This window comes from Dermacentor albipictus, chromosome 1 (assembly GCF_038994185.2).
Source record: "Dermacentor albipictus isolate Rhodes 1998 colony chromosome 1, USDA_Dalb.pri_finalv2, whole genome shotgun sequence".
NCBI lineage: Eukaryota > Metazoa > Arthropoda > Arachnida > Ixodida > Ixodidae > Dermacentor > Dermacentor albipictus.
Genome location: NC_091821.1, coordinates 507563698 through 507591571, shown reverse-complemented (window position 1 = coordinate 507591571; position 27874 = coordinate 507563698). Strand labels below are relative to the sequence as shown.

The 27874-nt window shown below is 46.5% G+C and overlaps 2 protein-coding genes across 4 annotated transcripts in view; one reads left to right on the top strand and one right to left on the bottom strand.

Moving 5' to 3' along the window:
* Positions 1 to 18758, bottom strand: part of Vps50 (vacuolar protein sorting 50) — a 199116-nt gene extending 180358 nt beyond the window's left edge. The window contains exons 1-3 of the mRNA XM_065439255.1: positions 18554 to 18758; positions 18123 to 18200; positions 9197 to 9310 (exon numbers count right to left, since the gene is read on the bottom strand). Of these exons, the coding sequence (XP_065295327.1) occupies positions 9197 to 9310; positions 18123 to 18200; positions 18554 to 18595 (234 nt within the window). The 5' untranslated portion in view covers positions 18596 to 18758. The remainder of the gene's footprint in view (positions 1 to 9196; positions 9311 to 18122; positions 18201 to 18553) is intronic.
* A 151-nt stretch (positions 18759 to 18909) lies between these two features.
* Lrch (Leucine-rich-repeats and calponin homology domain protein) overlaps positions 18910 to 27874 on the top strand; it is a 205513-nt gene continuing 196548 nt past the window's right edge. For 2 of the 3 annotated variants that reach the window (XM_065439257.1, XM_065439256.1), the window contains exon 1: positions 18910 to 19260. In XM_065439257.1, the coding sequence (XP_065295329.1) occupies positions 19080 to 19260 (181 nt within the window). In that variant the 5' untranslated portion in view covers positions 18910 to 19079. The remainder of the gene's footprint in view (positions 19261 to 27874) is intronic. The other variant, XM_065439258.1, reaches the window with a different exon arrangement.

Below are 27874 nucleotides of genomic sequence, written 5' to 3'. Positions count from 1 at the left end.
TTATGCAATGCGCCAGCTACATTCGAGCGCATGATGGACTCTCTCTTGCGCAGCTTGAAGTGGTCTACATGCCTCTGTTACCTCAATGATGTGATTGTGTTTTCGCTGAACTTTGAGAGCCATCTGCGGTGCTTCACAACCATAGTTTCCATGTTTCGCAGGGCTGGCTTTCAGCTAAACTCCTCCAAGTGCCATTTCAGTCGCCGTGAAATTAACATTCTCGGCCATCTCGTAAATGCCACTGGAATCCAACCTGATCCACAGAAAGTTCACGCCGTGCGGAATTTTCCTGTTCCTTGTTCAACAAACGATGTCCGTAGTTTTCTGGGCTTATGCTCTTATTTCTGGCGATTTGTGAAAAATTTTGCCGACATAGCACACCCTCTCACTGACCTTCTTAAGAAAGACGTCTCTTTCTCCTGGGGACCACTGCAGGAGAAAGCGTTCTCTACCCTGATTGAGCGGCTTACAACTTCCCCAATTCTGTCACACTTTGAACCTTCTGCGCCAACTAAAGTACGAACTAACGCGAGTGGTCATGGCGTCAGCGCTGTCCTTGCTCAGCGTCAACAGGGCCAAGATCGTGTGATCACTTACGCTAGCCGCCTTCTTTCCACGCCTGACCGACTCCATTACTGAGAGAGAATGTCTCGCGCTCGTATGGGCGGTCGCAAAATTTCGGCCGTACCTTTTCGGTCAGAGCTTCTGCGTCGTAAGCAATCATCACGCCCTCTGCTGGCTCTCCTCTTTGAAGGACCCAACTGGATGACTTGCACGTTGGGCCTTGTGTCTACAAGAACATACAGTTTCTATTATGTATAAATCAGGGCGTCTGCATAAAGACACTGACTGTCTGTCCCACAATCCCGTGGATCAACTGGACGACACCGATGCAGACTCGGACATCAGTGTTCTATCCCTCTCCGGCTTCCTCCATATTGGCGACGAGCAGCGCAAAGATCCTGTTCTACGAACACTTATGGAACGCCTAAGCTTCTCCCCCAATGACCCGTCCCTCCGGATGTTTACCTTGCGCGATGGAACTTTGTACCGTCTTAGCATTCGTCCTGACTGCCCGGAGCTCCTCCTAGTCGTTCCCAAGCACCTTCGACTAGCCGTGCTCCAGCGACTTTACGACGCTCCTACTGCTGGACATCTGGGCACCACTCGTACATACGACCGCCTGCGGCGACGCTTCTTCTGGCCCGGCATTTATCGCTCTGTGCGCCGTTATGTTGCTTCTTGCGACCTGTGTCAGTGCAGGAAGACGCCTGCTATGCCCCCCGCTAATTTGCTGCAACCAATTCATATCCCTACACAGCCCTTCTACCGGGTGGGCCTAGACCTCCTTGGCCCCTTTCCAATTTCCATCAAAGGAAACAAATGGATTGCTGTAGCAACCAATTATGCCACGAGATATGCTATCGCAAGAGTGCTACCAACCAGCTGCGCTACAGATGTCCCCGACTTCTAACTAAAAGACGGCATCCTGCACCACGGTGCCCCTCGCCAGTTGCTGACGGATCACGGCCGCTACTTTTTATCGAAGGTTGTTGATGATCTGCTCCGCTCCTGTTCTACAGAACACCAGGTTGCTACCGCGTACCACCCTCAAACAAACGACCTCACCGAGCGACTCAACCACACGCTAACTGAAATGCTGGCCATGTACGTTTCCGACGATCACCGCGACTGGGACATTGCTTTACGATACATCACTTTCGCATACAACTCGTCCCGTCAGGACACTGCCGGATTTTCACCATTTTGCCTGTTGTATGGCTGCGACCCCACCTTGCCCTTTGACACGTTGCTACCTTGCGCAGTACAATCACCCAGCACTGGTTACACTCGCGATGCTATTGACTTAGCCACCCAGGCCCGAGAAGTCGCCCGTGATTGCCTCACAGTCTCGCAAGCTTCTCAAAAGCGGCGCTACGACCTTCGGCACCAAGACTCCCATTTTTCACCTGGTTCCCTTGTCCTTCTCTGGACGCCTTCACGTCGCGCCGGCTTGTCGGAAAAACTACTTTGCCATTATTCTGGTCCGTACCAGATCTTACGCCAACTGTCCGATGTGACATACAAGATCGCCCCAGTCGGTCAGCCTTCAGTGCCTCCCAACGTCACCAGCGATGTTGTTCATGTTGCCAGGCTGAAGCCCTATGTCCCCCCATTAAGCGATGCTCTATAACTTGCACCGGCACGGAGCTACTCTGCCGGGAGGGTGATGTTACGGTGAAGGAAAGGAAGAAGTTGGATTGGACGAGAGGAAGACGAAGTCTGACAGTTGCCTGAATGCCATTTTCATCATTTGTAAATATACATTATTTTACACTCGTGGGCCTGCTTTCTTCCTGCAACAATGTATATATACACATATATATTGTGACAAAGAAGATCGGCAGGCTGAAAAGCCTCGTTGCCATCGCGTGGCACGTACCCAGTTCGTTCGCTGGCTGCGCCCTACCTGCTGGTGCTGAGTTTGTCGCTGCTGCTGTACGAGCCGAATAAACCCCCTTTACAATTGGTGGAGCTGCTGGGTACAACCAGAATTCTGGAACTTCGTAATCGGACACTGCAGCCCGTCTTCATAATGCCGGAAGACAGACCACCACAACCACAACCCGCTGCCCTGGTGACTACCGTGGTCTGCCCTGGCCCATTGCGGCAACGCGACCCACCCATCTTCAGTGGTACAGAAGACCATGACGTCGAAGACTGGCTCGCTGACTACGACCGGGTAAGCATCCACAACCACTAGGATGACACCAAAAAACTTAATTACGTGTCGTTTTATTTGAGCGGTGTCGCCAGCGTGTGGCACCGCAACCACGAACGTGATCTGACGACGTGGGCGGCCTTCAAGACTCACGTGACAGAAGTATTTGGGCGCCCTGCGGTGCGCAAGCTTCGCGCCGAGCGATGTTTGCGTGACCGTGCGCAACAGTGCGGGGAGACATTTACGAGCTATATAGAAGATGTTGTCGACCTCTGCAATCGCATTGACGTCGCAATGCCTGATGCCGAGAAGATCCGCCATATCTTAAAACGCATTGAAGACGACGCCTTCCAGATGCTGTTGGCGAAAAATCCCTCGACAGTCTCTGAACTCGTCAGTCTGTGTCAAAGCTTTGACGAACTGCGCAAACAACGTGTAGCCACCCGCCAATCTACACCTCAGGCCAATTCAATGTCGAGCTTGGCTGCTGCCCCGGATAACACTTCGCTGCTGCTACAGGTCAAGGAGTTCGTCTGTGAAGAGGTGGCTCGTCGGCTTTCCTTGATTCCACTTGCACACGACCTGCCGAGTACTCCGTTGGCGCCCGCTCTCCAATCTATCATCAAGGAGCAGGTAGCCGACCACATTTCACCTTCTCTTCAACAGGCTCCGACGGCCGCTCCCCTGACGTACGCCGAAGTCACGATGAGGCCTGCGCCACAGACCTACGGCCCCCTTCGCCCACCGTTGCGCCCACCCGTATCCCCTCCAGTCCGTCCACTGGTGAACTATGCACGACCTCAAGACCATTGGAGCATGGAAGACCACCGTCCGATTTGTTTTTATTGTGGCCATGCTGGACACGTGGCACGTCACTGTCGCCTGCTTACACCGAATTTCCCGTACAATGTGCGTCCTTATGCGCCACGTTTTCAACAATGCCGCAACTATTCGGACGCCTTTCAATCTTCTTCTGCCGTCAACACCACATTCTCCGCCGCTCGCCGTTCACCTTCTCCTCGCCGCCGCTCACTTTCCCCCATGCACCGGCGGCGGAGCCCTTTGCACCAGGAAAACTAAGTATCGCAGTTCAGGAGGCGAGAACTGCGGTGCCAGCGAAATGTATAAGGCCTCATACTTCTCCGAAGAATGTTATTGAAGTTGCAATCGAAGGAACATTGACGCTAGCACTTGTCAACACCGGCGCTGCACTTTCAGCGATATATGCCCGTATTTGCTGCAAGATCGGAAAAGTGACGACGCCGCTTTCTGGACTGTCTCGTGTTGCCATCATGTTCCCACGATGTCATATTAGGTTGGGACTTTCTCTCCACACATCATGTGATCATTGACTGCGCCCGCGCTTAAATCGAGCTGTTTCAGTTTTCGACCGATATTATCACTGACCATAAGGACCATTGTCGCAAAATCGCTGTTTCAGACGACACCGTTGTACCTGCCTGGTCTTCCACTCTTGTCAGTATCTCTTGCGAATCTGTAGACGACGGCACAGTACTCTTCGCTCCGTCTGAACTCTTAGTTCGCTGCCGTTCACTACCACTGCCGTTCGCCGTCCTCAAGTTCAAAGCTGGCGCCTCTTTCATGTGAGTCTCCAACCCATCGGCTTAACCAATTACTTTACGCCGCCGTGAAAGCCTTGGCAGAGCAGAGCCACTGACCTCATCTTCAATATTTGACACGATGGACGACTCCACTTATCTTGCTGCTCTCGAGGCATCGCCTCCTCAGTCACTGCCGCGTTCTTTTACGCCAGTTATTGCCAGTGACCTTACGACGACACAGCGCGTCAAACTTCTTCGCTTGCTCCAAGGCTTCTCTTCATCTTTTGACTGCCAAGCAACATCACTCGGCCGCACGACTGTTTCGCACACTATCGACACTGGGAGCCATGCACCAATTCGACAGCGTCCCTACCGAGTATCGGCGACTGAACGACGCGTTATCAATGACCAGGTGACCAGGTCCTAGTTAAAAAGAAAGACGGCACCATACGATTTTGCGTGGATTATCGAAGGCTTAACAAGATTACCCGAAAGGATGTATACCCGTTGCCACGTATCGACGACACCCTTGACTGTTTGCAAAGTGCGGAGTTTTTTTCCTCCTTAGATCTCCGCTCTGGCTACTGGCAGGTGCCCATGGCTGACGCTGAGTGTTCGAAAACCACGTTTGTAACACCAGACGGCTTGTATGAATTCACTGTAATGCCGTTCGGTCTGTGCAATGCACCCACCACCTTCGAACGCATGATGGACGGCATCCTACGCGGCCTGAAGTGGCATACTTGCCTCTGCTACCTCGACGATGTTTTCGTCTTTTCTCCTGATTTTCCGACCCATCTTCGGCGTTTACATCAAGTATTGACCTGTCTCCGGAATGCTGGTCTCCAGCTTAACTTAAAAAAGTGCCGATTTGCAGCTTGAAAACTGACTTTATTAGGCCACGTTGTCTCCAAAGAAGGCATTCTTCCTGATCCTGCTAAACTTCGTGCCATATCCGAATTTCCAAAGCCCACTAACTTGAAAGCACTACGCAGCTTCATTGGCCTATGCTCTTACTTTCGACGTTTCATTCGCAATTTCGCTACTGTGATCGCACCACTAAACCAACTTCTCCAAGGCGACAATGAACTTTCTGCTTGGTCGGAAGCCTCTGATGATGCCTTTGCGACTCTTCGTCACCTACTCACGTCTCTGCCAATTTTGCGCCGTTTTGATCCCAGCGCACCTACAGAACTTCACACTGACGCCAGTGGTGTCGGTCTTGGTGCCATGCTCGCACAACGCAAGAACACCAATGCCGAATATGTAGTCGCCTATGCCAGTCGTGCCCTCACGAAACCTGAGGCCTCAGGTTTCGTGAGGCCTCAGTAACCTCAGCCTCAGAGCCTCAGTAACAGAAAAAGAGTGCCTGGCTATCATATGGGCTCTTCGGAAATTTCGTCCATATCTCTACGGTCAACGCTTTGACGTGGTGACGGATCATCACGCTGTTTGCTGGTTGTCCAACCTAAAAGACCCATCGGGCCGCCTCACTCGGTGGGCCCTCCGAATCCAGGAATATGACATCCCTGTCGTCTATCGCTCTGGACGCAAACACGCCGACGCCGATGCCCTCTTGCGCTCCCCAGTTACTTCAGACAGCAGCACTTCTACCAACAGACATGACATCTCACCACTTGACATCCTGGACGTGACATCGGAGCAACAAAAAGATCCATGGATCGTCATGATGTTCAACTTTTTGTCAAATCCTCCGGCAACTTCGGCACCTCGAGCGCTACGCCGACAGGCGCAGCATTTCACAATCCGGGACGGACTTTTATACCGCTGCAACTACCACAATGACGGCTGCAAATGGCTCTTAGTAGTGCCTCGCCACCTATGACAAGAGTTCTGCTCCGCTTTTCATTCTGACCCGCAGTATGGTCACGGCGGAGTGTCAAAAACTTACACACGGCTTCGCCTACAATATTATTGCCGAGGGATGTACACCTTCGTCCACAAATACGTACGCTCCTGCATTGCCTGCCAGTGACGCAAATGTGTCCCGCATCTCTCCACCGCACCTCTCCAACCACTTCCCTGCCCAGCTCAGCCAATTGACCGTGTCAGTTGGCTGAGCTGACGTGTGTATGAGGTTCGTTGAAGAGCGACACGTGTGTACTGTGTACACACGTGTCACTCTTTAACGAACCCCTTTCACACCTACATGGGTCACTGCAGACACAGGCTTGGACGACTGGGTACATTGAGTATATGCCACTTGATCTTTGCTTGCTTCAATGAACCTTTTTGATGCCAAACTGGGTCACTGGGTGTGTGCCAGTGGGTGCGTGTGACTCTTCAATGAACGTCTTTTTGACGCCAACTTGGGCAGCCAGGTATGTGTCATTGGGAATGTGCCACTCTACAATGGTGAATCAGATCCCTTAGATTCCTCCAGTGTGAAGGGGAATCAAACCAATGTCACAAGAGTTCCTCAAGGACAGCAAAAATGCATGGGCCAAGTGCCACTTTTCAGTGAACGCTTTTTATGCCAATGCTTTGGCGAGCTGTGCCATGTATGCACCGAGTATGTGCCACTGAGTGTGTGGCAAGCGAGGGAACAATTCTCAGTTTTAGCAGGCACTGGTGAACCACACTTCTAATTTCAAAGGCCATCACCTACAATCCAATGCCAAAGCTCACTTCAAGGTAGATCTCCTTGGTCGACAGTGCGAGCAAATCATTGGTATGATGAGGCGTATTCGTAACCGCTGCTCAGGACTCAAGGAAACCGATATGCTGCGGTTGGTCGAGGCATGCATCATCAGCCGGCTAACCTATCACCTCCCATACCACAACCTGACGCTCTCTCAGACCAACCGTATAAACACAATTATTAGAAGAGCCGTTAAACAAGCACTCGTAATTCCTGTATATGCTTCCACGGAACAACTACTTGCTCTCAGGGTACAGTGTAATACCATCGAGGAACACATCGAAGCACACACAATGGCACAGCTCGAGAGATTGAGACTGACCCCTACAGGCAGGCATTTGCTCTCACGGCTGGGCTACCCACAGCATTCACCCTCAATGCGAGAGCCTGTCCCACTCCCATCAAACATCCGAACCTTATTCACCATCGCGCCCATACCGCGCAATACAGATCCAGAATTACTTGTGACCAGTAACAAAGAAAGACAAGTGTCGGTGGTGGCAGACGATCAGGGTAATATCGTCACCTCGTGTAGCATCCAAACCGAGGCTACGCTCACAGGGGAGACGTTGGCCATAGCACTCGCTTTCAACCACATCGTCGGTCACATGAAAAGATCACCAAAACACGACCACATCATCATTACAGACTCACAAGACGCATGCCGAGCCTACCTCAGGGGTCATATACCTCAGGAAGCCAATCACGCTCACCAGCACACGTAAGCTTCCCGCCAATCCAGATCCCTCAATACCACGCATCAGGCTGATTTGGACACCTGCTCATGCCTCACTGTCGGGCAATGACCGCGCTCATGCGGCTGCCCGAGAGCTAACCTGCCGGGCACCTGGCAGTGGGGCGAGCAACCCATATCAAGCCTCACAGAATTTGCCCAACACATACCGGGACACTCTAGACTTTTACAGACTAGGGCGCTTGCAATATCACCCTCCTCCCAAATCCTTCTCCCTGAGACGGCTTCAAACCAACTCGTATCCGAACCTCCTCCTTCTCAACAAGCTCTCCCCAACCTTATATCCCACCACCTGCCCAGGGTGCGGTGCACCACCGATGACGTTCCACGTCATGATTGTGTGCCAAAAAACACCTAAGGATATCCCTCTTCTGCAATCCCCCCAGCCAACATATGCACAGTGGGAGGCGATCCTCCGTCGCTCCGAGCCTCAGGTCTGGCTGGTCCTGATACGACGAGCACGAGCGGTAGCGACAGCCATTGGGGCCCTGGACTGAGGGCCCCAACCACATAAATCCTTTCACTTTATAATAAAGTTACTTCTCTCTCTATATATAATTCTTCCGGAGCTAATTAAAAAAATTCTACTATAGTCGGATACAATTAAGTCTGCAGTGACGCCCCACCCATGCCCTTATAACCACCAGCCACTGTTCCTCCGCGAGGCTGCAAATAATTCGTACTCCAAATTTTTTCGGTCACCCAAATAAGGTGGTAACCACAAAAATAAACCCCATTTAAGTCCATTTGATGTGGCTTCTTGTTTGCCAAGTAAAGTAGATGTGTTTCTCACAGGCGTACCTGTGAGATACACCTTGTTTCATTTCTCTTTTGTGGGTTTACGTGTCTTTACAGCGAATGGCAGGTGTAATTCACATTTGTACTAGTAAAGGTGCCCCCTTCATTTGCATAGAACGGTTACCTTGGGTCCCCCCCCGTCCCCCCCCCCCCTTCAAAAAAAAATCCTGGGTACATGCCTGGTGCAGCAGGTCCATAAAGAAGTGCAAGAGAGGAGCCCGGCTGCTGCATGACGTATTTCTGAGCGTTCGCAGGCAATGGCATGCCACGCATTTCGGAGGCCATGCTTTGCGGCAGCAGCGGTGCTATATGGCACAAAGTGTTCTCAGCAAAGCCCGAAAGAGGAACCCTATCACAGTACAAGCTTCAAACATAATTTGTTTCAATGGTGGCAATACACTGTGTCGCTATACGGATTCAATGCTGTATGCATTACCCTTGACAGTCATTGTGAGATTGGTTCTACCGATCCTTGGTTTATGTTGCAGTGCAAAAAACATATTTTTATAGCTTTTTGTGATGCATCCACTCATAGTTTGATTGAACTGGCAATTCTGCGTGAAATCTGCTATAGATAAACAGGGCTTTTTACATGGCCTAAAATTTAATTACAGTGGTCAGGCACATTCTGGCACCACTTCTTTGGATCTTCTCCTGCTATTTAGGACAGATGTTTTCAATGACAGCTGCATGGATACCTTGAGCTCATGGTCACTAGCGTCAAAATCCCCTTCGGGTGAGCAGTAGATGGCCTCAATGCATGACAAGACCTCCTCCTCTTCATTTGGGTCGGCTGGCAGCTCCCCACTGGGCTGAATGCACACAGTAAGAAGGCACACACAGTTAGCCAAAACTGAAACACTGCCACTGTAGTAGGCAGCAACTCACAGCATTACCTCACCTATAATGAATCATTTGTGAACAAACAAGTATATCACATATACTAGTGGCCACAGAAGCTTAAATTCAAATGACTGGCCCATGCACCATTAAACTCCTTATATCATCATCAAATTCAAATAACATCAGGTGTTTCATTCGCATTCCAAAAGCCATGTAAACAATTTGACACATTGCTTCTAAATTTCTGGCCACTAAATTCTTGCCCAGCTGTGCGCACACATAGGTATACCTAGATGCAGAACTCCACATTCCAAGGAAACTACTGACTCTGTGAAATGCTATACTGACATAAAAGATGTTAATGGCTTAAGCTTCTAACCAACATGCTACAGTCACTGGTAAAAGTGTGCTGACCTAGTTAGAACAAAAGTTCAAATGCAACAACTTAAGTTGCTTTAAGCCCAGACTTATGACATAGCAAATCACACTAAAGCACTCGAGCACAAAGCACTCATAAGGGCGTGGCACAATACACCCTGTGGACACCATTTTGTGCTGATGACGTGTGCTCCTCCCCTGAGCTCACCTTCACCGCCACTGACTGCACTCCATTCTTATTAATGTGCTTATTTAATGCATTATTTCAATTCTTTGAAACCATTTTCAAGTCCACATCAGCTTGAAGAGGGGTTCATCAATAACTTTGCAAACTTCCAGCCTTAAATCTTTATTTCCTTGCTTAAGAAACATTTTAGTCCACTGCGCAAGGTTGCAGTGGATCAAAGTTACCAGTCAGTAACCAACTTTCACTTTTACTCACAAATATTTGAAGCATACTTCCAAAACGTGACGATCTTTGCTCTGCTATCAATGCTTCTGATGCTACCAGAATCTGTCTTACTGAAGCCTGGTTATCTGCAAAGATTGATAGTAGTGAATTGTTCTATAGCAAAAAAAAAAGAACGCTAACATTTACCAGTGAGACAGGGGTGCTAGGTGTGGCGGAGGCATGCTTAGAGCAGTCTCTGATGGTGTTTTATTTTTTCCTATCCATCTTACTAATAATGATTTAGAAGTTGTCTCGGTTGAAGTACAAATATGCTATAAGAAATTGATATTGGGCATTTGTTCTCGTCTGCCATCCTGGTTACCCGCCTTTGCTGATAACCTTCATGATGTTCTCCATACGATTAAAGTTGTGGGGATGCGTGATTCTCACTCGTCCCCTGATATGTTGTTTTCTCGCATAGCTCCCGTCTCCTATAATCTGGCTTCGCTGCGTGGCTTTACTGTGACAGTCAGTATGCTTGCAGGGTATACGAGAGATGGCGCGAGTGTTACTCTGTTAATGCCACCTAACGGCGGGGTTACTTGGGCGCGAAAAGGGGAAGGCTCTTTTTCTTTGGCTCGGAGTCTGCATGCGGCGCGGTCATTCTGCAAGTGCGCTGATCCATGCTTCTGCGAGACCGTCTTGCGAGGCCTAATTCAAACGCACCACCGTTCGCGTGACCGTACGCACGAACGACCAGTCGTTTGTGTCCAGCATGGGGCGAACATATTTGCTCGTTATCCGGTCGCGATGATGATGATGAAAAACATTTATTTGCTTTATTCTGCAGTGATTTTTGCGGCTTCAGATGGAGTCTTCCATCTTCTCTCCAAGGTCGGTTCCCCTAGTCCAGGGCTCCGCTGAGGCTAGCTACCCTGCGTGCACGCCTTACCAGTCCTTGTTGGACTTTCAGGATGTTGCTGGATAGCACCCTCTCCCACTGTTCCGCACTCGGGTTTTTTATTATAGCTAGCCCTTCTGTTTTCTGGCAAGCCCATGTGATATGGTATAGGGTTGGTTTGTCTCCACACCATCGGCATTTGCTCTCGTACTGCGTGGGGTAGATCTTGCTTAGCATGTTTAGGCACGGGAATGTTACCGTTTGTAGCTGTCGCCATGCTACGGCATCTTCTCTATGTAGTTGTTTCTGAGAGGGCGGGTATTTTCGTCTGATGCCTCTGTAGTAGTTTAGTATCTCTGAATAGCTTTGGGCTACCGGCTCGGGTTCCTCAGTGGGGTCGGGATTGTTGGATGCTCGGTTTGTTGCGTGCCCTCGAGCTATCCTATCGGCCTCCTGATTTCCCGTAATGTTGGTATGTCCCGGCACCCAAACTATCATGTGTTTGGACTGGTTGTTGACAGTTTTGCCACTTGAGCGGAGGATGCGGAAAGTCGGACTTGCGCAATTTGTCGCGCACCCATCGGCATGTTTTGTGGATGGCAACTCAGCTAGCAGGCATTAGTCTGAAAGGTGCAATAAAAGAGAACGGGTGAGAAGCCCACAGAGTGTGATATCTGAATAGCCCATTCATTTTACTAGATGACTTTATTTTCTCTAATACAGTATTGTGTAATGTGCATTTCTATTGTCATACTTTTTCCAACGAAGGCTATGAATTTTTGAATTTGTGCAATGATTTCAACTTATCCCAGCTTGTAATGCAGGCCACTTTAATTACGTCTACTAATTCTAACATCCTCAATTTCGTACTCACCACTACGCTTGATCTTTTCCATCCCATATCACACCTACCAGGGGTAAGCGATCACTAGCTGCTTTATTTTTCTTTGACTTGCACCGTGCCTCACAAGAGCAACCACAAAAATATATCCACAACTATAAACATGCTTGTTATGATGTTAACCATGAGCTCTTTGCCTTTTTAGATGATCAGTTGCCCAACTTTCATGATCGCTCCATGAACTACTGGAACTCCATACTAACTGGAATTTGTTCAAAGAAAAAGTTTCACCACTCATCGAGAAATACGTTCCACACATAGTCATTGCATCAAACTGGCAATCACCATGGTTCACTCAGTCATTAAAAAGGCTGTGTAATAAAAGAAAAACACATTTTCGCTCTGCAAAACTAACCGGTACTCAAGAATCTTGGACTACTTATAAGGCTGTGGCTACTGAATATAAAAAAGCTTTCAAGCATACCAAGGAGTCATTTTTAAATACTACATTACCATCTCTTCTAATTACTAACCCTAGACAATTTTATAGCATAGTCAACAAAAGAGACAATTCAGCTATCACCCTTAAAGACTAAACGACCAACTAATCCAACTTGATCAATGTGTATATGTTCTGAACTCTGTATTTGTTTCTGTTTTTCCAAAAATGTGTGTTCCGTAACCACTACCTATCCCCGTACTGACTTTTTACCGATGGACCCTTTTGTCTTTGATATTGCCGAGGCCCTATAATGTAAAACTATTCCAATATGTTTTTATTCAAATCTTCTAATGTGAAATTTACGTAACCACCGACGCAAGCATCAGGTGGTGACCCACAGGGTTGCCTGAAGAGACCAATCAAATGCACTCTTCATTTATAGGAGGTCACTTTTGTTGGCTTTAAAAATGAATAACACTGCCTACACTGAGCGGCTTGTCTTATCTAATTGGCTGACAAGTGGCAAGGCGGACGCTCAAGTGGAGAGAGATTTGATGGTGCCAAGCCAGTGCACTGAAAATCGATAACCGGATGAAGAGGGTGGTGCCAGCGTCTGTGATTGGTCCTCTTTCCCTTACTTAGCTTACGGTGGCTCGTCGAAAATCGCAGCGGCATACAATGGAAGCTTAAGAATGGCGCTAAAATGAATCCTCAGCAAAGAAGAGTTGGCCGAATGAGGTCGTAAACGTGCAGAAAGTGCTCGAAAACGTTAGGCGGCCACGCAAAAAGTTTTATTGTATACAAATAAATCCAGGTTCTCTGGCAGGTGCTAGTAGTGAGTGCCTGAGTGATCGGCGGCAGCCATTTTTTATTCCTTTTCGAATGGGGCAGCCTGCAGCTATTCAGAAAAAAATTCAGTTTTCTTCGGCATATTAATGCACCTCTAATGTGTACACGTCACTGTGACGCGGTGAGTTTTCGCAGTTTTGTGACGTCGCGTGACAGGCAGGTGATGTGGGTGCCGTCCTAAAACTTCCAACCAATAGCCGAGGTTTAATGGCGAAAAGGCATTGGATCAGAAATAACTATTTGGCTTTTGTTCAATCTAATCATACATAATATGTGTGTACATGTCATATCAGATGGTGAGCTGTCGCGGTTTTCGTGACGTCACGTGACAGACAGGCGAAGTGGAGGTGGTCCAAAAACGTTTGTGACCAATCGTGAAGGGCTGATTGCAGAATTGGAATAGAAAAGTGTGGAAGAGCTTTACGTTATAGTGCCCCCGACATAGAAAGAATAACACATAAGTTAAAAGTTTCTTCAACACGTGGCATTGATAATATAAATTCCAACTTTTTAATGAAGACTAAAGTGTACTGTGCTATAATACTTTCTAATCTATTCCAGCAATCTCTTCAGACAGCCTGAATTCTGGAAGCCTGGAAGGTCAGAAGGGTGAGTTCCTTGAAGAAGTCTGGGGATAGCCATTCACCATATAATTATCGACCATTTCACTTACGTGCATGTCATGTAAAATTATGGAACGTGTCACTCTCACTTTGGATCACTCCCTAAGTCAAATGCCTTTTTTTTACATATCATCGTCATGGACTTCACAGGTTGTTTTCTTGTGAAACTTTTAACGTTTACACATGACCTAAATACCATACTTCATAGGGGTTCCATTGTTGACTGCATATTCCAAGATTTTTCAAAAGTATTTGACAAGGTTTCTTAACCGCTTTATTTAAAAACCAAGTAAATGTAACTTTGATCCTAAAGCCGCAGATATACTCTGACATAATGCGCGTGCAAACGTCGAGCTCCGCAACATCACAATAGTGAACAACCGGCGTCTATACTTCAACAACATGACGCAACCGGCTTGTCTGGCGTCGTTGGGCACGTTCCAACGTTACTGGTGCGTGAATAGCCCCGTTGGTACTCCTTCATGCCACAATAACCATTTTTACAATTCATTCATCCCCAATACATCAGCAAGTTGTAATCACCTTCCCCAATCTGTCATCGAAATATCTGATAATTCTAAGTTCAAAGCTGCTTTAACTAACCTGCTGTTGTCATAAACACAAGAAATTATGGCATTGTCCTCCTTTTTCTTTTTGCTTAGCCCATTTCTTTTCCTTTTCTTTTTAATTCCACCAATCTTTGTTTTGTAGGCATATATTACTGTGTTGAGCATCATCTCTGTTGTTTTCTTTCTTTGTTGATAATGTCTCTCTATGCTTTGTATGCTAAGCGGCTTTGTTTCCTTTTTTTTCTACCGTGCGCTATTTGTTGTTCATTTCCTTTGTTGTATTGATGTAACCCTTCCTTTTCCTCTTTAGTTTTATACAAATTTACTGCTGGTTTTTTCCCCACTTTATCGAATGTACCCACTCCCCTCTGTAATGGCTTCGGGGCCTGAGGGTAATGAAATAAACAAACAAACAAATAAATAAATGTTATATGTTATTTCATTCCTTGAAATGTATTTTAGCAGGCCCATCATGCTTTATTTCCTGTGCCTTCCTCAGGTGAGTAGAACACTCGAAATGCTTACTATAAGCCAGTTCCATATGCTTGACAGTTTCATCCTAATGTCACCTCTGGCTTTCTCACAGAAATAATTTCAGTATCATGCAATCTCTGTGGCACTACGAAATTAGTCTGAATATGAATTTTTTTTTTAATGCTGCTGATCGCCACACACATTTGTGACTTCCACTACAAGTTCTACATACGGCTGCCCCATTCATTCCTCGACAGTTCCGTCAACCTCCTACTGTTTAGTTCTCCTACATCAACTGTTCTGAACCTTTGTAGTGCTGATATCGGCCATCTGCAAGACTAAAGATATTTTATTATATATTTTATGACACACAATGCCTTCCACACCCTTGCAAATGTTAAAACCAATCCCATGTTTTGTTTTATTGCAGCACATGCAAATGCGTGTTTCTCACATACTTTTTGAAAATGTTTTTTTCCTGCATGCATATTATCGAACCAAGCACTCTTACTGTCATTGGCAGTTCAACATCTTATTTCATGTACACTGCAGGATGAAGGCGTCTTCCAGAGATCTCCATTTACCCCTTTGTTGCACCATCTGAAACTGTCTATGCTTGCCAATTTCATCACACCACCTATTTCACTGCCATTCCCTTCCCTTGGCACCCATTCTGTAACTCTGATATACCATCTGCCCTACACATTACATGCCATGCCCAGCTCCATTTTTTTCCTCTTGATATCAACTAGAATACGGGCTACCCCCACTTGCTTTCCAATCTACACATTGTCTTCTTGTCTTTTAATGTTAGGCTCATTGTTCATTCCATCTCCGTTTATGGGGTCTTCAGCTTCTTCTTAAGCGCCTTTGTTAACCTCCAAGTTTCTGTCCCATATAAGTGTTAGCACCATCAGACCGCAATTACGGTAAACTTTTGCCTTCAAGGATATTGGTGAGCTGCCAGCCATGAGTTGGCAATTCTTGCAGTGTGCTGCCGAAGCCATTCGTGTGCCGTGCACTTCTTTCACATGATTCAGAACAGCTTCACTGAAGATAGCCTTGACCTCAATATGCATGGTGCGACTGTACGGCACCATGGGGCTGCGCAACCCTTTATACCTGTGCCTGGCGCGAGCCATTGGGGCCCTGAACTAAGGGCTCCACCCTGCGAGGAAGTCGCCCAAACTCATGATAAATAAATGTTTTCTCTCTCTCTCTACCTGTGCCTACAGCTGAACTCACTTCTTCTACTGTTGAGAGGAATTGGCCATAAAAACACATCTTGTCACACATGTGCATAAAATGGCTTAAAAAATGCACAGATTGATGCATGCAGATCATAGGATTGTGTTCAAGAACTCACATTGGGCTACATGCAACATAAAATATGAGGGTGACTAATTAGCATAAATGAAAAATTAGAGCAGCCCAAGTATCAAACTTTGTGGGAGACCGGAATTAGCTCTCACAAGCAGAGAATACCAAGTGCCAGATACACATACAATTTGTTCTCGGTCAAGTAAGGCATGAATTAATCTTAAGGCCGTACTGGGCCAGTAGCTTAAAATGACCTTGTTGCAAAATTCCCGCATGTTCTTGATGGCTCAAAGAACATGTCCATTAAGGAACATTGGCACTTAATCCTCTTCCCAGTTTCTACCAGCTTCAAAGCCTTCATCAATGATTAGATGAAAAGTGCCATGTCTCTATCATTCTGCTATCAATGAGAAACAGTAAAAGATCACCAGAAACAGTGGACTACAGATAATCGAAACTTGCTTAAATGGAAATGCCTAGGTAAACGAGATGGTACTTTGGTTGGCTACTCACAGGAACTATGTGAACAGACTTTGTTAAAACGAAATGCTTTCTTCGTTAACTTCGGTTAAAATGAACTGGAACCGAAACTGCACCTACCTCACCAGCTGCCATACTTCATGTGAAACATGATTAGGTTGACAAGAATTTAAAACGGTGATGCCAAATATCCAAGAAAATCCTATGTATCAGTGAATGCACTGTCATGACATCAGCAGCTGTTCTGCAGTGTTCACGTTGCCTAGTTTTTGTGCTCCTTTGTGCATCGTGATGGAGACAGTCAAGAACTGAGGATGCACGAGTACACACTTTGTGCGAAAGTAGCTGTGATATTTCAAGTAGAGTACAATAATGCCTTTTTTTTCACCACAGTGAAATTAAAACACTCGAAGGTTATGAAACAAAACAATTTTTTTTTATTCCTGCGTCTTTCGCATAAACATAACTTCTGATAAACGGAAATCTATTTTCTATCCCTTAAAGTTCTGTTTAATAAAGTGCTCACCCAAAAATTTGGTGTCCCCCTTTTCTCACTTTTTCAGATAGCTGTCAACTACATAGTTTTGGTACAAAGCCTCAATTCCTCAAGAGCATACAAATAAATAATTACAACACGTTTTGCCCGGCCTGCCCAAAATTCTCATCAAGTGCAGCACTGGCTTCGGGCGTGAAAAAAATTACTTCTCACGCCACCAAAAACAAAGGAGGCAGGGTGTGGTGGTTGAAGGACATGCAATGACTGTGTCGCCGAAAGCTGCCAAACTGGCCCCAATAGTTCGCTTCTCTTAAAAATGCAGGGGGACACTCTCTCCTCTATTGTCCCTTCGAGTACTGAATGGACTCAGCTTTAGGCACCATGGCCGTGCACAGTGTGTACGTGTCAATGGTATCTGGTACCACAAGACTGCAACAACAGGTTTTGGTGACGAAATAAGTAACCTTCTTCAAGTCCGAAGCCACGCTGCTCTTGGCACGCGTTTGGAAATGGCCGTATTAAAAGCTAACGTAATTAATTGTTTGCTGCACTCTTGGGAAATCGAAACTCCATAACATAATTACTTGGTCGAGGCTATTAATTAAATTAGTAAAACTAGAACAAAAAATTTGTCGGCACTTCTTTAAGCAGAGTCTACTGCATATGACCAAACAGGCGTGTTATTTAGGGCCAAGTACGTTTGCCAGTTATCTTTGATAGTGGTAGGATTCATACTGCTTAGCTAGAATTAACGTAAACCCTGCTGAATTTTTGTGACAAAAATATCAAAGGGATGCTTCGATATAATGAAAAGTGAAACTAAAATTTGTGGACACAGTGATAACTTTAGATTCGGAAGTTTGTGTTGGAGTGGGTCTGTGTCATGCATGCGCCGCGATTGCAGGCAATGACGGTTGGCTTTGAGAAAGCCTGCGCGATCTCACGGCAGCGCGGTGTTGCACGTCACTCCTGGCATTCAACCCGCGCAACGTGCTGCCGGTATGGCTACGAAAATACCTTGAGCCTAGGAATGGTTGCTTGCGGCTCAGGAGTTCCTGTTGTGGCGCTTGACGTGTCCTGTGCTGGCAGCTGCCCCTGCAAAATGTTGTTAATCACGATCACTTCGCCACCAACACTTGGCCTGTTCCAGACTCAGTATTTCGAACTGAGAGTCGCGCTGTGAAAACAGCGTCATTACGAAGACTTGCTTATAGCTATCCACTGCAAGCAGCAGAATACGCCTCCCAAATAGTACATCATATTCTTCGTCCCTGTGGACCAGTGACAGTACTGGGCTTGAGCCCAGTGGACGACTGCGCTGTGCACAAGAAAGTGCATGCACATGACAATGCACAGAACTATGATCCCATGATAACACGAATCTTTGACGCGAGCCAATCTATCTTGCGGTACTCAAAGTAAATCCAACATCTTCGCTTGACACTTGCCTGTTTTCCGACCAGTGATCGCAGCTTTTTCGTGAGATCCATAGCGTCTCAGTCAGTTTCCTGTACCGTGCTTTGCTTCAAAATGATCGTAAGGCATAAGAAAGACATGTAAACCATGCTACACAACCTCTTCACACATCGCGCACCCGAAGCGCGGCTGCTACAACCTGCAACCCCGCTACAACTTTACGCTCAGGAACACCCACGCACGTCTTCCGTCAAAATAGATAGCGTGGCTAGCGTGTCCAGCCAATGCCTCTGGTCCAGCGTGCATGCCGGCACGCCCTCTGTTTTGAGGTCTTTTTTTCTTTTACCGTCCGTCGTAGCGCCAGCCGTCGAAATAGTGGAGAGCTCTGGAGCGTAGCCGGAGTGCTTTGTGATCGCCTGCAGGGAAGCGCCTGAAGGGGCACAACATGATTGCTTGTGCGTGATTGTTACGGTGGCAGCAAAGCGCAGCAGTGTTTCGCGTGTGCGTTTTGCAGTCGACACCGTTCAAGTTGGTCCTGCTGAACATGCGGACGGTGGGATGGCGGCGCCGACTGCTTTGGCATCGCAGGCAGCGTCCAGCAACGCGCAGCTAACGCGCACCTTGGAGCGGCTCTTCGAGGACGCCCAACACACCGGCGAGCTCAAGTTGAACGGCCGCAAGTTAAAAGAGCTGCCGCCCTACGCGGCCAAGTACGACCTTCGGGACATTGTACATGCAGGTGAGACAAAATGTGATGCGCGTGCGAGCAGTTTCAAGTTCGTGCGTTTTGCTTTGCATGTTTGGCTCAGCGATAAACTGATGCCCGCCGGATGTGGGATGTCCGGCGCAGCCTTAGCATTTGCACTTAGTAGGGGCTGGCGCTTGGTCGCGGCACCGGCATTGAAAGCCTCAAGGCCGCACTTCCAGTGTCAACGCGCGCGAGGCTTCCAGTGGTCGAGTCGGTTGGCCACTGAAGTGGAGAACCGTTGCTGCCGGCCGCGCCCGTTAGCCCACTTTCATCCGAGACGGCACGAGGGGGTGCCTCGCCTGAGCACTCTCGCCTATCTCGACCTAGATTGCCTCTTACATCTGCACCCCCTCGCTGAGCCGTCAATCTCGCGCCGTAAAGTGTCTGAGCCCTCCAGCCGCGTCGCTTGGTTCACTGACTCCTTTTGGGATGACAGCTGTGAATTGGTTCTGCGTCATGCTTGTCTGGCAGGGCGAGCAGTGCACACATTTAATGCATTGTGCCGCGTTTTATGCGAATTATGGCAGTGCGCTGGAGTCTATACTAAGGACGCACTACTGTGCTGGCTTCTCGCCTCCGTCTTTCTTTCTTTCTTTAAAATGAATTCCATTCAATCCCTTCTGCCTCTTCGATCGATCTGAACAGATATGGTCGGGGCAGTTATAGTGTAGCCGCAATTCCTGCATAAGGATCTATATTTATTGCTCAGATTGCTTGTTTTTCACTTCAAGCCATTTTCCTTATTTCCGTTATTGAATAAGATGTTAATAAGATATTTCGCACTGTCTAAATCTTGCGAAGTTCACACACGGAAGGCAAAGCAATAAAAACAACAGCATAGTATCATTACAAGCAGTGACTTTCTATTGGCAACTGGTGTAGTCTAGTCGAGCTTCTTGTTCTTGTAGCATGAAATTTGCTACTCTGGTTGTAATGAACGACTTACAGCCAGGCAAAGCTTACATTGTGTGAACAAACAAAATAGAAATAAGCAATAATTTGACCGGCATTTAGACTGGGAAGAACATATTCATAATGTGTCACCACCTACAGTTACTACACCGTCATCAAAGCTACACAATATTTAATAATAATAATATTTGGGGTTTTACGTGCCAAAACCACTTTCTGATTATGAGGCACGCCGTAGTGGAGGACTCCGGAAATTTTGACCACCTGGGGTTCTTTAACGTGCACCTAAATCTAAGCACACGGGTGTTTTCGCATTTCGCCCCCATCAAAATGCGGCCGCCGTGACTGGGATTCGATCCCGCGACCTCGTGCTCAGCAGCCCAACACCATAGCCACTGAGCAACCACGGCGGGTTACACAATATTTTCCACGAGATTTACTTACGTCACGGTATCTTGTGTTCTGTCACAGCCACAGTAGTTAGTGTATCAAATTCTACCCAAAAACATCTAAACCTCCACCAAAGCTTCGATGGAGGGCTGAAAATAATTAGTTTCCACTCAGGAAATTGTCACATTACTGGTAATTTCCAGATGCAAAATGCCGTTTCAGTTAAAGCATTATGTAGCCACAAGACCTTCATTTCAGTCTGTAATATTGCTTCTACAAATTTTCCCTTTTCCCCAAATCTTTTCTCTATTGGCCTCACGGGCCACCACTGGAGAGACGGGCGCTGTTATCACTATGACATAGAAAGTGACACCACGTGACTCGCGTTCGTGCTTTTGCTGCTGCCAACGCAGCTCGCTGGCTGGGCAATTGAAGCATTGATTTTAGGGTTGTAAATACTGTGTTTCATTCCCAAGACAGCTATTCAGTCACCCACTCCTACAGCATGATTTACTGCTTGGTGTTGCAGTGCCAAATGTATTTGACTGAGCCCAGTGTGAGTATTTATGTCTACCCCAAAACGAAGTGGTAGCGAGATGCTTGGCTTATAAAGTCACAGAAAACAAAATATGGTGGTCGTAAAAGTCGTGCAAGCCATGCACACAGGGCTTGCGGTGTTCTCACCTGATATGACATCAGTCAAAATACCCTGTGCAGACATGCATGCGATGTGCATGCTTGCCCATGGCGCAAGCACAGATTCAGGAGTCAAATATATAAGCGGTTGAAGTTTTCTGTATTGTGATAGACTAGTGATAAATCGTCCCTCAGTAATTCTGGCGATAGTGCCAAGCCACATTCCCCGTGACGAATGCTGTGAACAGGATTGTTATTGCGGCCAATCTGCATACAGCTACTTTTATAAAAGACCATGCAAACTGAATCACCAATGTGAAAGCATCACGTGGCTCGCTCACTAAAAACGTTTGTGGCCCTACCCACCAGACTGGGATGTATGCTCTAGGTTGTTTTGCAGCCAAGATGCCACACATAAATTGCTTGAAACCTGTAAACACTCTGAATTAATTGTGGCTGAACCACTGGAGATGCTGAACATTTCGCAACCAATGTCACGTGATGCTGCTTTCTACATCATGTAGAGATTCCAAAAGTCGGCACTGCAATCTGTCCTTGAGGCCAATACTGGCCTATTGGGGGCAACCTTCACTACTGGAAAAGCTGGCGCCACCGTCAGCGTGACATGGCATGAGGAATCACGTGAAATCAGCGGCTGCTTTGGAAGCGCCGAAGCGAGCTAAAAATGAAAGTTTAAAGTCCCACCTACGCCGCGGTACTGATTAACTGGTGAGGCTTTCCCGCCTTGGGTGTCTGCTTGACAACATTTGAAAGTACTATAATAGGTATTGACTGCCTTTGGAGGTGTGCCGCCATTGGGATATGAACCTGGCAACGTTTAACGCTAGAACGTTATCTAGTGAGGCGAGTCTAGCAGTGCTATTGGAGGAATTAGAGGGCAGTAAATGGGATATAATAGGGCTCAGTGAAGTTATGAGGCCAAAAGAAGCATATACAGTGCTAAAAAGCAGCCACGTCCTGTGCTACCGGGGCTTAGCGGAGAGACGAGAACTAGGAGTCAGATTCCTGATTAATAAGAATATAGCTGGTAACATACAGGAATTCCGTAGCATTAACGAGAGTGTGACAGGTCTTGTTGTGAAACTTAATAAGAGGTACAAAATGAAGGTTGTACAGGCCTACGCCCCTACATCCAGTCATGATGACCAGGAAGTCGAAAGCTTCTATGAGGACGTGGAATCGGCGATGGGGTAAAGTCAAAACAAAATACACTATACTGATGGGCGACTTCAATTCCAAGGTAGGCAAGAAGCATGCTGGAGACAGGGCAGTGGGGGAATATGGCATAAGCTCTAGGAATAGCAGGGGAGAGTTATTAATAGAATTTGCGGAACACAATAATATGCGGATAATGAATACCTTCTTCCGCAAGCGAGATAGCCGAAAGTAGATGTAGAGGAGCCCGAACGGCGAGACTAGAAATGAAATAGACTTCATACTCTGCGCTAACCCTGGCATCATACAAGATGTGGACGTGCTCGGCAAGGTGCGCTGCAGTGACCACAGGATGGTAAGAACTCGAATTAGCCTAGACTTGAGGAGGGAACGGAAGAAACTGGTACATAAGAAGCCGATCAATGAGTTAGCGGTAAGAGGGAAACTAGAGGAATTCCAGATCAAGCTACAGAACAGGTATTTGGCTTTAACTCAGGAAGAGGACCTTAGTGTTGAAGCAATGAACGACAATCTTGTGAGCATCATTAAGGAGTGTGCAATGGAAGTCGGTGGTAACTCCGTTAGACAGGATGCCAGTAAGCTACCGCAGGAGACGAAAGATCTGATCAAGAAACGCCAATGTATGAAAGCTTCTAACCCTACAGCTAGAATAGAACTGGCAGAACTTTCGAAGTTAATCAACAAGCGTAAGACAGCTGACATAAGGAAGTATAATATGGATAGAATTGAACATGCTCTCAGGAACGGAGGAAGCCTAAAAACAGTGAAGAAGAAACTAGGAATTGGCAGGAATCAGATGTATGCGTTAAGAGACAAAGCCGGCAGTATCATTACTAATATGGATGAGATAGTTCAAGTGGCTGAGGAGTTCTATAGATTTATACAGTACCAGTGGCACCCACGACGATAATGCAAGAGAAAATAGTCTAGAGGAATTCGAAATCCCATAGATAACGCCGGAAGAAGTAAAGAAAGCCTTGGGAGATATGCAAAGGGGGAAGGCAGCTGGGGAGGATCAGGTAACAGCAGATTTGTTGAAGGGTGGTGGACAGATTCTTCTAGAGAAACTGGCCACCCTGTATACGCAATGCCTCATGACCTCGAGCATACCGGAATCTTGGAAGAACGCTAACATAATCCTAGTCCATAAGAAAGGGGACGCCAAAGACTTGAAAAATTATAAGACTGATCAGCTTACTGTCTGTTGTCTACAAACTATTTACTAAGGTAATCGCAAATAGAATCAGGAACACCTTAGACTTCTGTCGAACAAAGGACCAGGCAGGATTCCATAAAGGCTACTCAACCATAGACCATGTTCACACTATCAATCAGGTGATAGAGAAATGTGCGGAATATAACCAACCCTTATATATAGCTTTCATTGATTTTTAGAAAGCGTTTGATTCAGTCGAAACCTCAGCAGTCATGGAGGCATTGCGGAATCAGGGTGTAGACGAGCCGTATGTAAAAATACTGAAAGATATCTATAGCGGTTCCACAGCCAAAGTAGTCCTCCATAAAGCAAGCAACAAAATCCCAATAAAGAAAGGCGTCAGGCAGGGAGATACGATCTCTCCAATGCTATTCACAGCGTGCTTACAGGAGGTATTCAGAGACCTGGATTTGAAAGAATTGGGGATAAGAGTTAATGGAGAATACCTTAGTAACTTGCGATTCGCTGATGATATTGCCTTGCTTAGTAACTCAGGGGCCCAATCGCAATGCATGCTCACTGACCTGGAGAGGCAAAGCAGAAGAGTGGGTCTAAAAATTTATTTGCAAAAAACTAAAGTAATGTTTAACAGTCTCGGAAGAGAACAGCAATTTACAATAGGCAGCGAGGCAGTGGAAGTCGTAAGGGAATACATCTACTTAGGGCAGATAGTGACGGCGGACCCAGATCATGAGACGGAAATAATCAGAAGGATAAGAATGGGCTGGGGTGCATTTGGCAGGCATTCTCAGATCATGAACAGCAAATTGCCATTATCCCTAAAAAGAAAAGTGTATAACAGCTGTGTCTTACCAGTACTCATGTACGGGGCAGAAACCGGGAGGCTTACGAAAAGGTTCTACTTAAATTGAGGACTACGCAACGAGCTATGGAAAGAAGAATGATAGGTGTAACGTTAAGGGATAAGAAAAGAGCAGATTGGGTGAGGGAACAAACCCGAGTTAATGACATCTTAATTTAAATCAAGAAAAAGAAATGGGCATGGGCAGGACATGTAATGAGGAGGGAAGATAACCGATGGTCATAAAGGGTTACGGACTGGATTCCAAGGGGAGGGAAGCATAGCAAGGGGCGGCAGAAAGTTAGGTGGGCGGATGAGATTAAGAAGTTTGCAGGGACGGCATGGCTACAATTAGTACATGACCGGGGTTGTTGGAGAAGTATGGGAGAGGCCTTTGCCCTGCAGTGGGCGTAACCAGGCTGATGATAATGATGATGATGATGATGGTGGTGTGCATCATGGTACGCTACTGCTCAGTGCTGCAGTGCCGGACGCACGCAACGGAGCCTGGCGTCAGCCTTATTCACATGCAGCCGCAGGGCAAGGAGATGCGTGAAGCTTGGCTGGCGAAACTTAGAACCGGCAGACAGCCAATGGCTACAACTCTGGTGTGCAGCAAGCACAGTCGCGAGGATGATTTCTGCTACGGCGCCGAGACTGCGCGATGTTCGGCGAGTAGCAGAAAACATGCACTGAGGTGCTCGCCCATGCCTGGCTGCCCGTCTAGTCATGACGCTTTATTAGGTCTATGAACTTGTTGATACTAGATTTTGGCAAGTTCATTGGAATGGAAAGGGAGTAGTAAGAAGCGCATTAAAAAAAGGCATGGCATATGGTCATGTTTGTGTTCTGAATTAATGCTCTGGATTACGAAAAAGAAGCAGAGGGAAATCGCACGCTGAGAAGACCGATAAACATACAGTGCAACACAACCTGAGAAATAATATTCAAATGTCCAAGAATTTAGAAGACAAAAAAAGATTGAATTGTTGCGACGGCACATCACAGTCGCCGTAGACATCGAAGTCTCTATAACGGAATTATTTTTGAACAGTTCTGATAGCATTCACGCAACAGTGGTTGCTAGTGTGCTGTCAAATGCTCATATGCTGCACCCTAAAGCTCACGGCACGGTGAAAAAACGCACTCACAGCGAAAGCAAAACATTGTGCCTGAATATGCATGCAGACGCGTAGGCGGTCGCTGCGAACCAGTGCGATCACTGCATTGAGGCTTCATTCTGTTATGCTCCATTTGGTTATACAGTCAGTCCAGTATAAGAAACATATTTCACATAGTTTACTCTGCGTTTGGCTACCTTTCACATAAGAAGCCGGTTCGGGAGACTCCATCGTGGCGACCGTGCGCAGTGACGTTCAGGGTGCGTATTCGGTAAAGAGATGGCGTCTGTAGACGATTCTGTGCATTCAGTTTGCTTAAGATTATTTTATCGACAGTCAAAAACTTTCCTCATTTTGCGGGTACTTACATAAATGTCCAGGAGAGCTACCGCGTGGTGTTTTTATTGAGCGCCGTACGCAAAACCTACGAGGAGTGCACTGCGTGGTCCCCCATACTACGCAAGCGAGGCGCTTTCGACAGATGGCAACTCCGTAACTCCTCGCCTCCAATAGTACGAGAATGCTTCAAATGGCAAATTTCACATGCTGAATTGTTATAACTTATAACAATTCGAGTAATTGAATTCTGCAGCTCAAAAATTTGCAATATTTTACCTATCAGGGTTTGCAAAGTTGCAAATAGTTTCTTTTCGAGAACCACAATGTGTAATTTAATCATTGAGTTTTTTTTAGTCCTGTTGCACCTGCTATTTCTACAGCTGATACGTTATCTTTTATTAGGGCAGAAACTAGCCTTTCTCAGCTATTTATCCAGATACTTTTGTATTTAACATCTTGAAGGGGCAGCGCGAGACGACAAGAACAGAAAACAGGCAAGACACAGCACAGTGTTGTCTTTTCTGTTTACGTCTTCTTGCACTGCCCCTTCAAGATGTTCGACCAGTACCAACTTGCCCAAACATTGGTTCTTCTACTTTTGTACTTATTTTCGGTGTGTTTGAAAATAAAGTGCTTGTACAAGTGGACTGAACCCACACCTTTTGTCAACAATCCATAGAAAAATGGCACCCAGGCTTCAAATGTGAACACATCTAAACAGTCAGCAACGGGTACTAAAATAAAATTAAAAAGAGGATTAAAAGTAGCTTTGTTGCTTTAGCGTAAATGCCTTTAGTGTTGACCCTCTTCACGGTGATCTCATGGGCGCTGCCATGTTTGATCTCATAATGACGCGTCCATTGCTTGCCTCAACTGCCTCCGTGGCCTCCGCATTACACACACTGTAATGTCCCGCAAAGGTGCTTACGTTTTACGTACGTAAGGCGACAAATGCCATTCTAAAACTGTCTATTATTTCTGCCTAATTGCTCATGGGTGTGCTCAGTTCCAATATATTTGTTCTTGCTGCACGCAAGGCTTGAAACGTAGCCGTTAGTACTTTGCCTTAATATGTTAATACCTTGTAGCAAAGATGTATTATTGCTAGTAACTCTGTTACTCTTGTGGACCGTCACAAAACATTCAGCTTCAGCCATTCATGTGCTATCAGTGTAGTCCATCATTTGTTGTGCATATATGGTGCACATATATTCAAGTGTGTGCCCATTCACTTATTGACACGTTGGGGATACGAGGGGGCGTAAGATTCTGTGCCAGTTGGGGTAGATGTGTGTACATACTGTACACAAAACATGCTATGACAGGAAACGGTGCTGCTCCATTTGTCATTGCTTAACAAGCGGTTGTCACTCTTGCCTACATTCCAGGGCTGAAGTGCTTTCTTAAGATTAGCTATAAAACACTGGTGGATAAGCAAATTTCTGTATCCTCAAAGAAAGCCGTACATCACAATGTGCCGGTAACACACGTGGGCAGTTGCAGTAACAGTCCATGAAATTGGCTACAGAGATTCATTCCATTCCTTAATATGCCAGTCGCTATTTTTGTAGCCAACTGCTGCACACGTCTTCAGCCGACACGATTCAGTCCGGCATGATTGGAGCACAGTGCGTGAGCGAAAACTCGGTTGCATTTCCAACAGCTGATCGCACAGAAGCAAGGTGGAAGCAGTAATGGTTTCACATTCGTGTGATGTATCTGAGACGACGTGTGGCACACAGCTAAAATCGCCATCTCGTTACTCTAGAACAAACTTCTCTTCAAAAAGGGTCGATAGCTAAGAACATGGTAGACCTTGAAAGCATTGTTGTCGTTTATCTGCCTACAGTAATCATAGACCATGGCAAATAAACGACAGTGTGTGACCATATAAATTGCATCTGTTGATTTCCATCTTCTCATCAATGCATTCTACAGCTTTTGAAATTCAGCCAACACTTTCTTTGAAGAATTAAATTTTTTTTTTTTTGC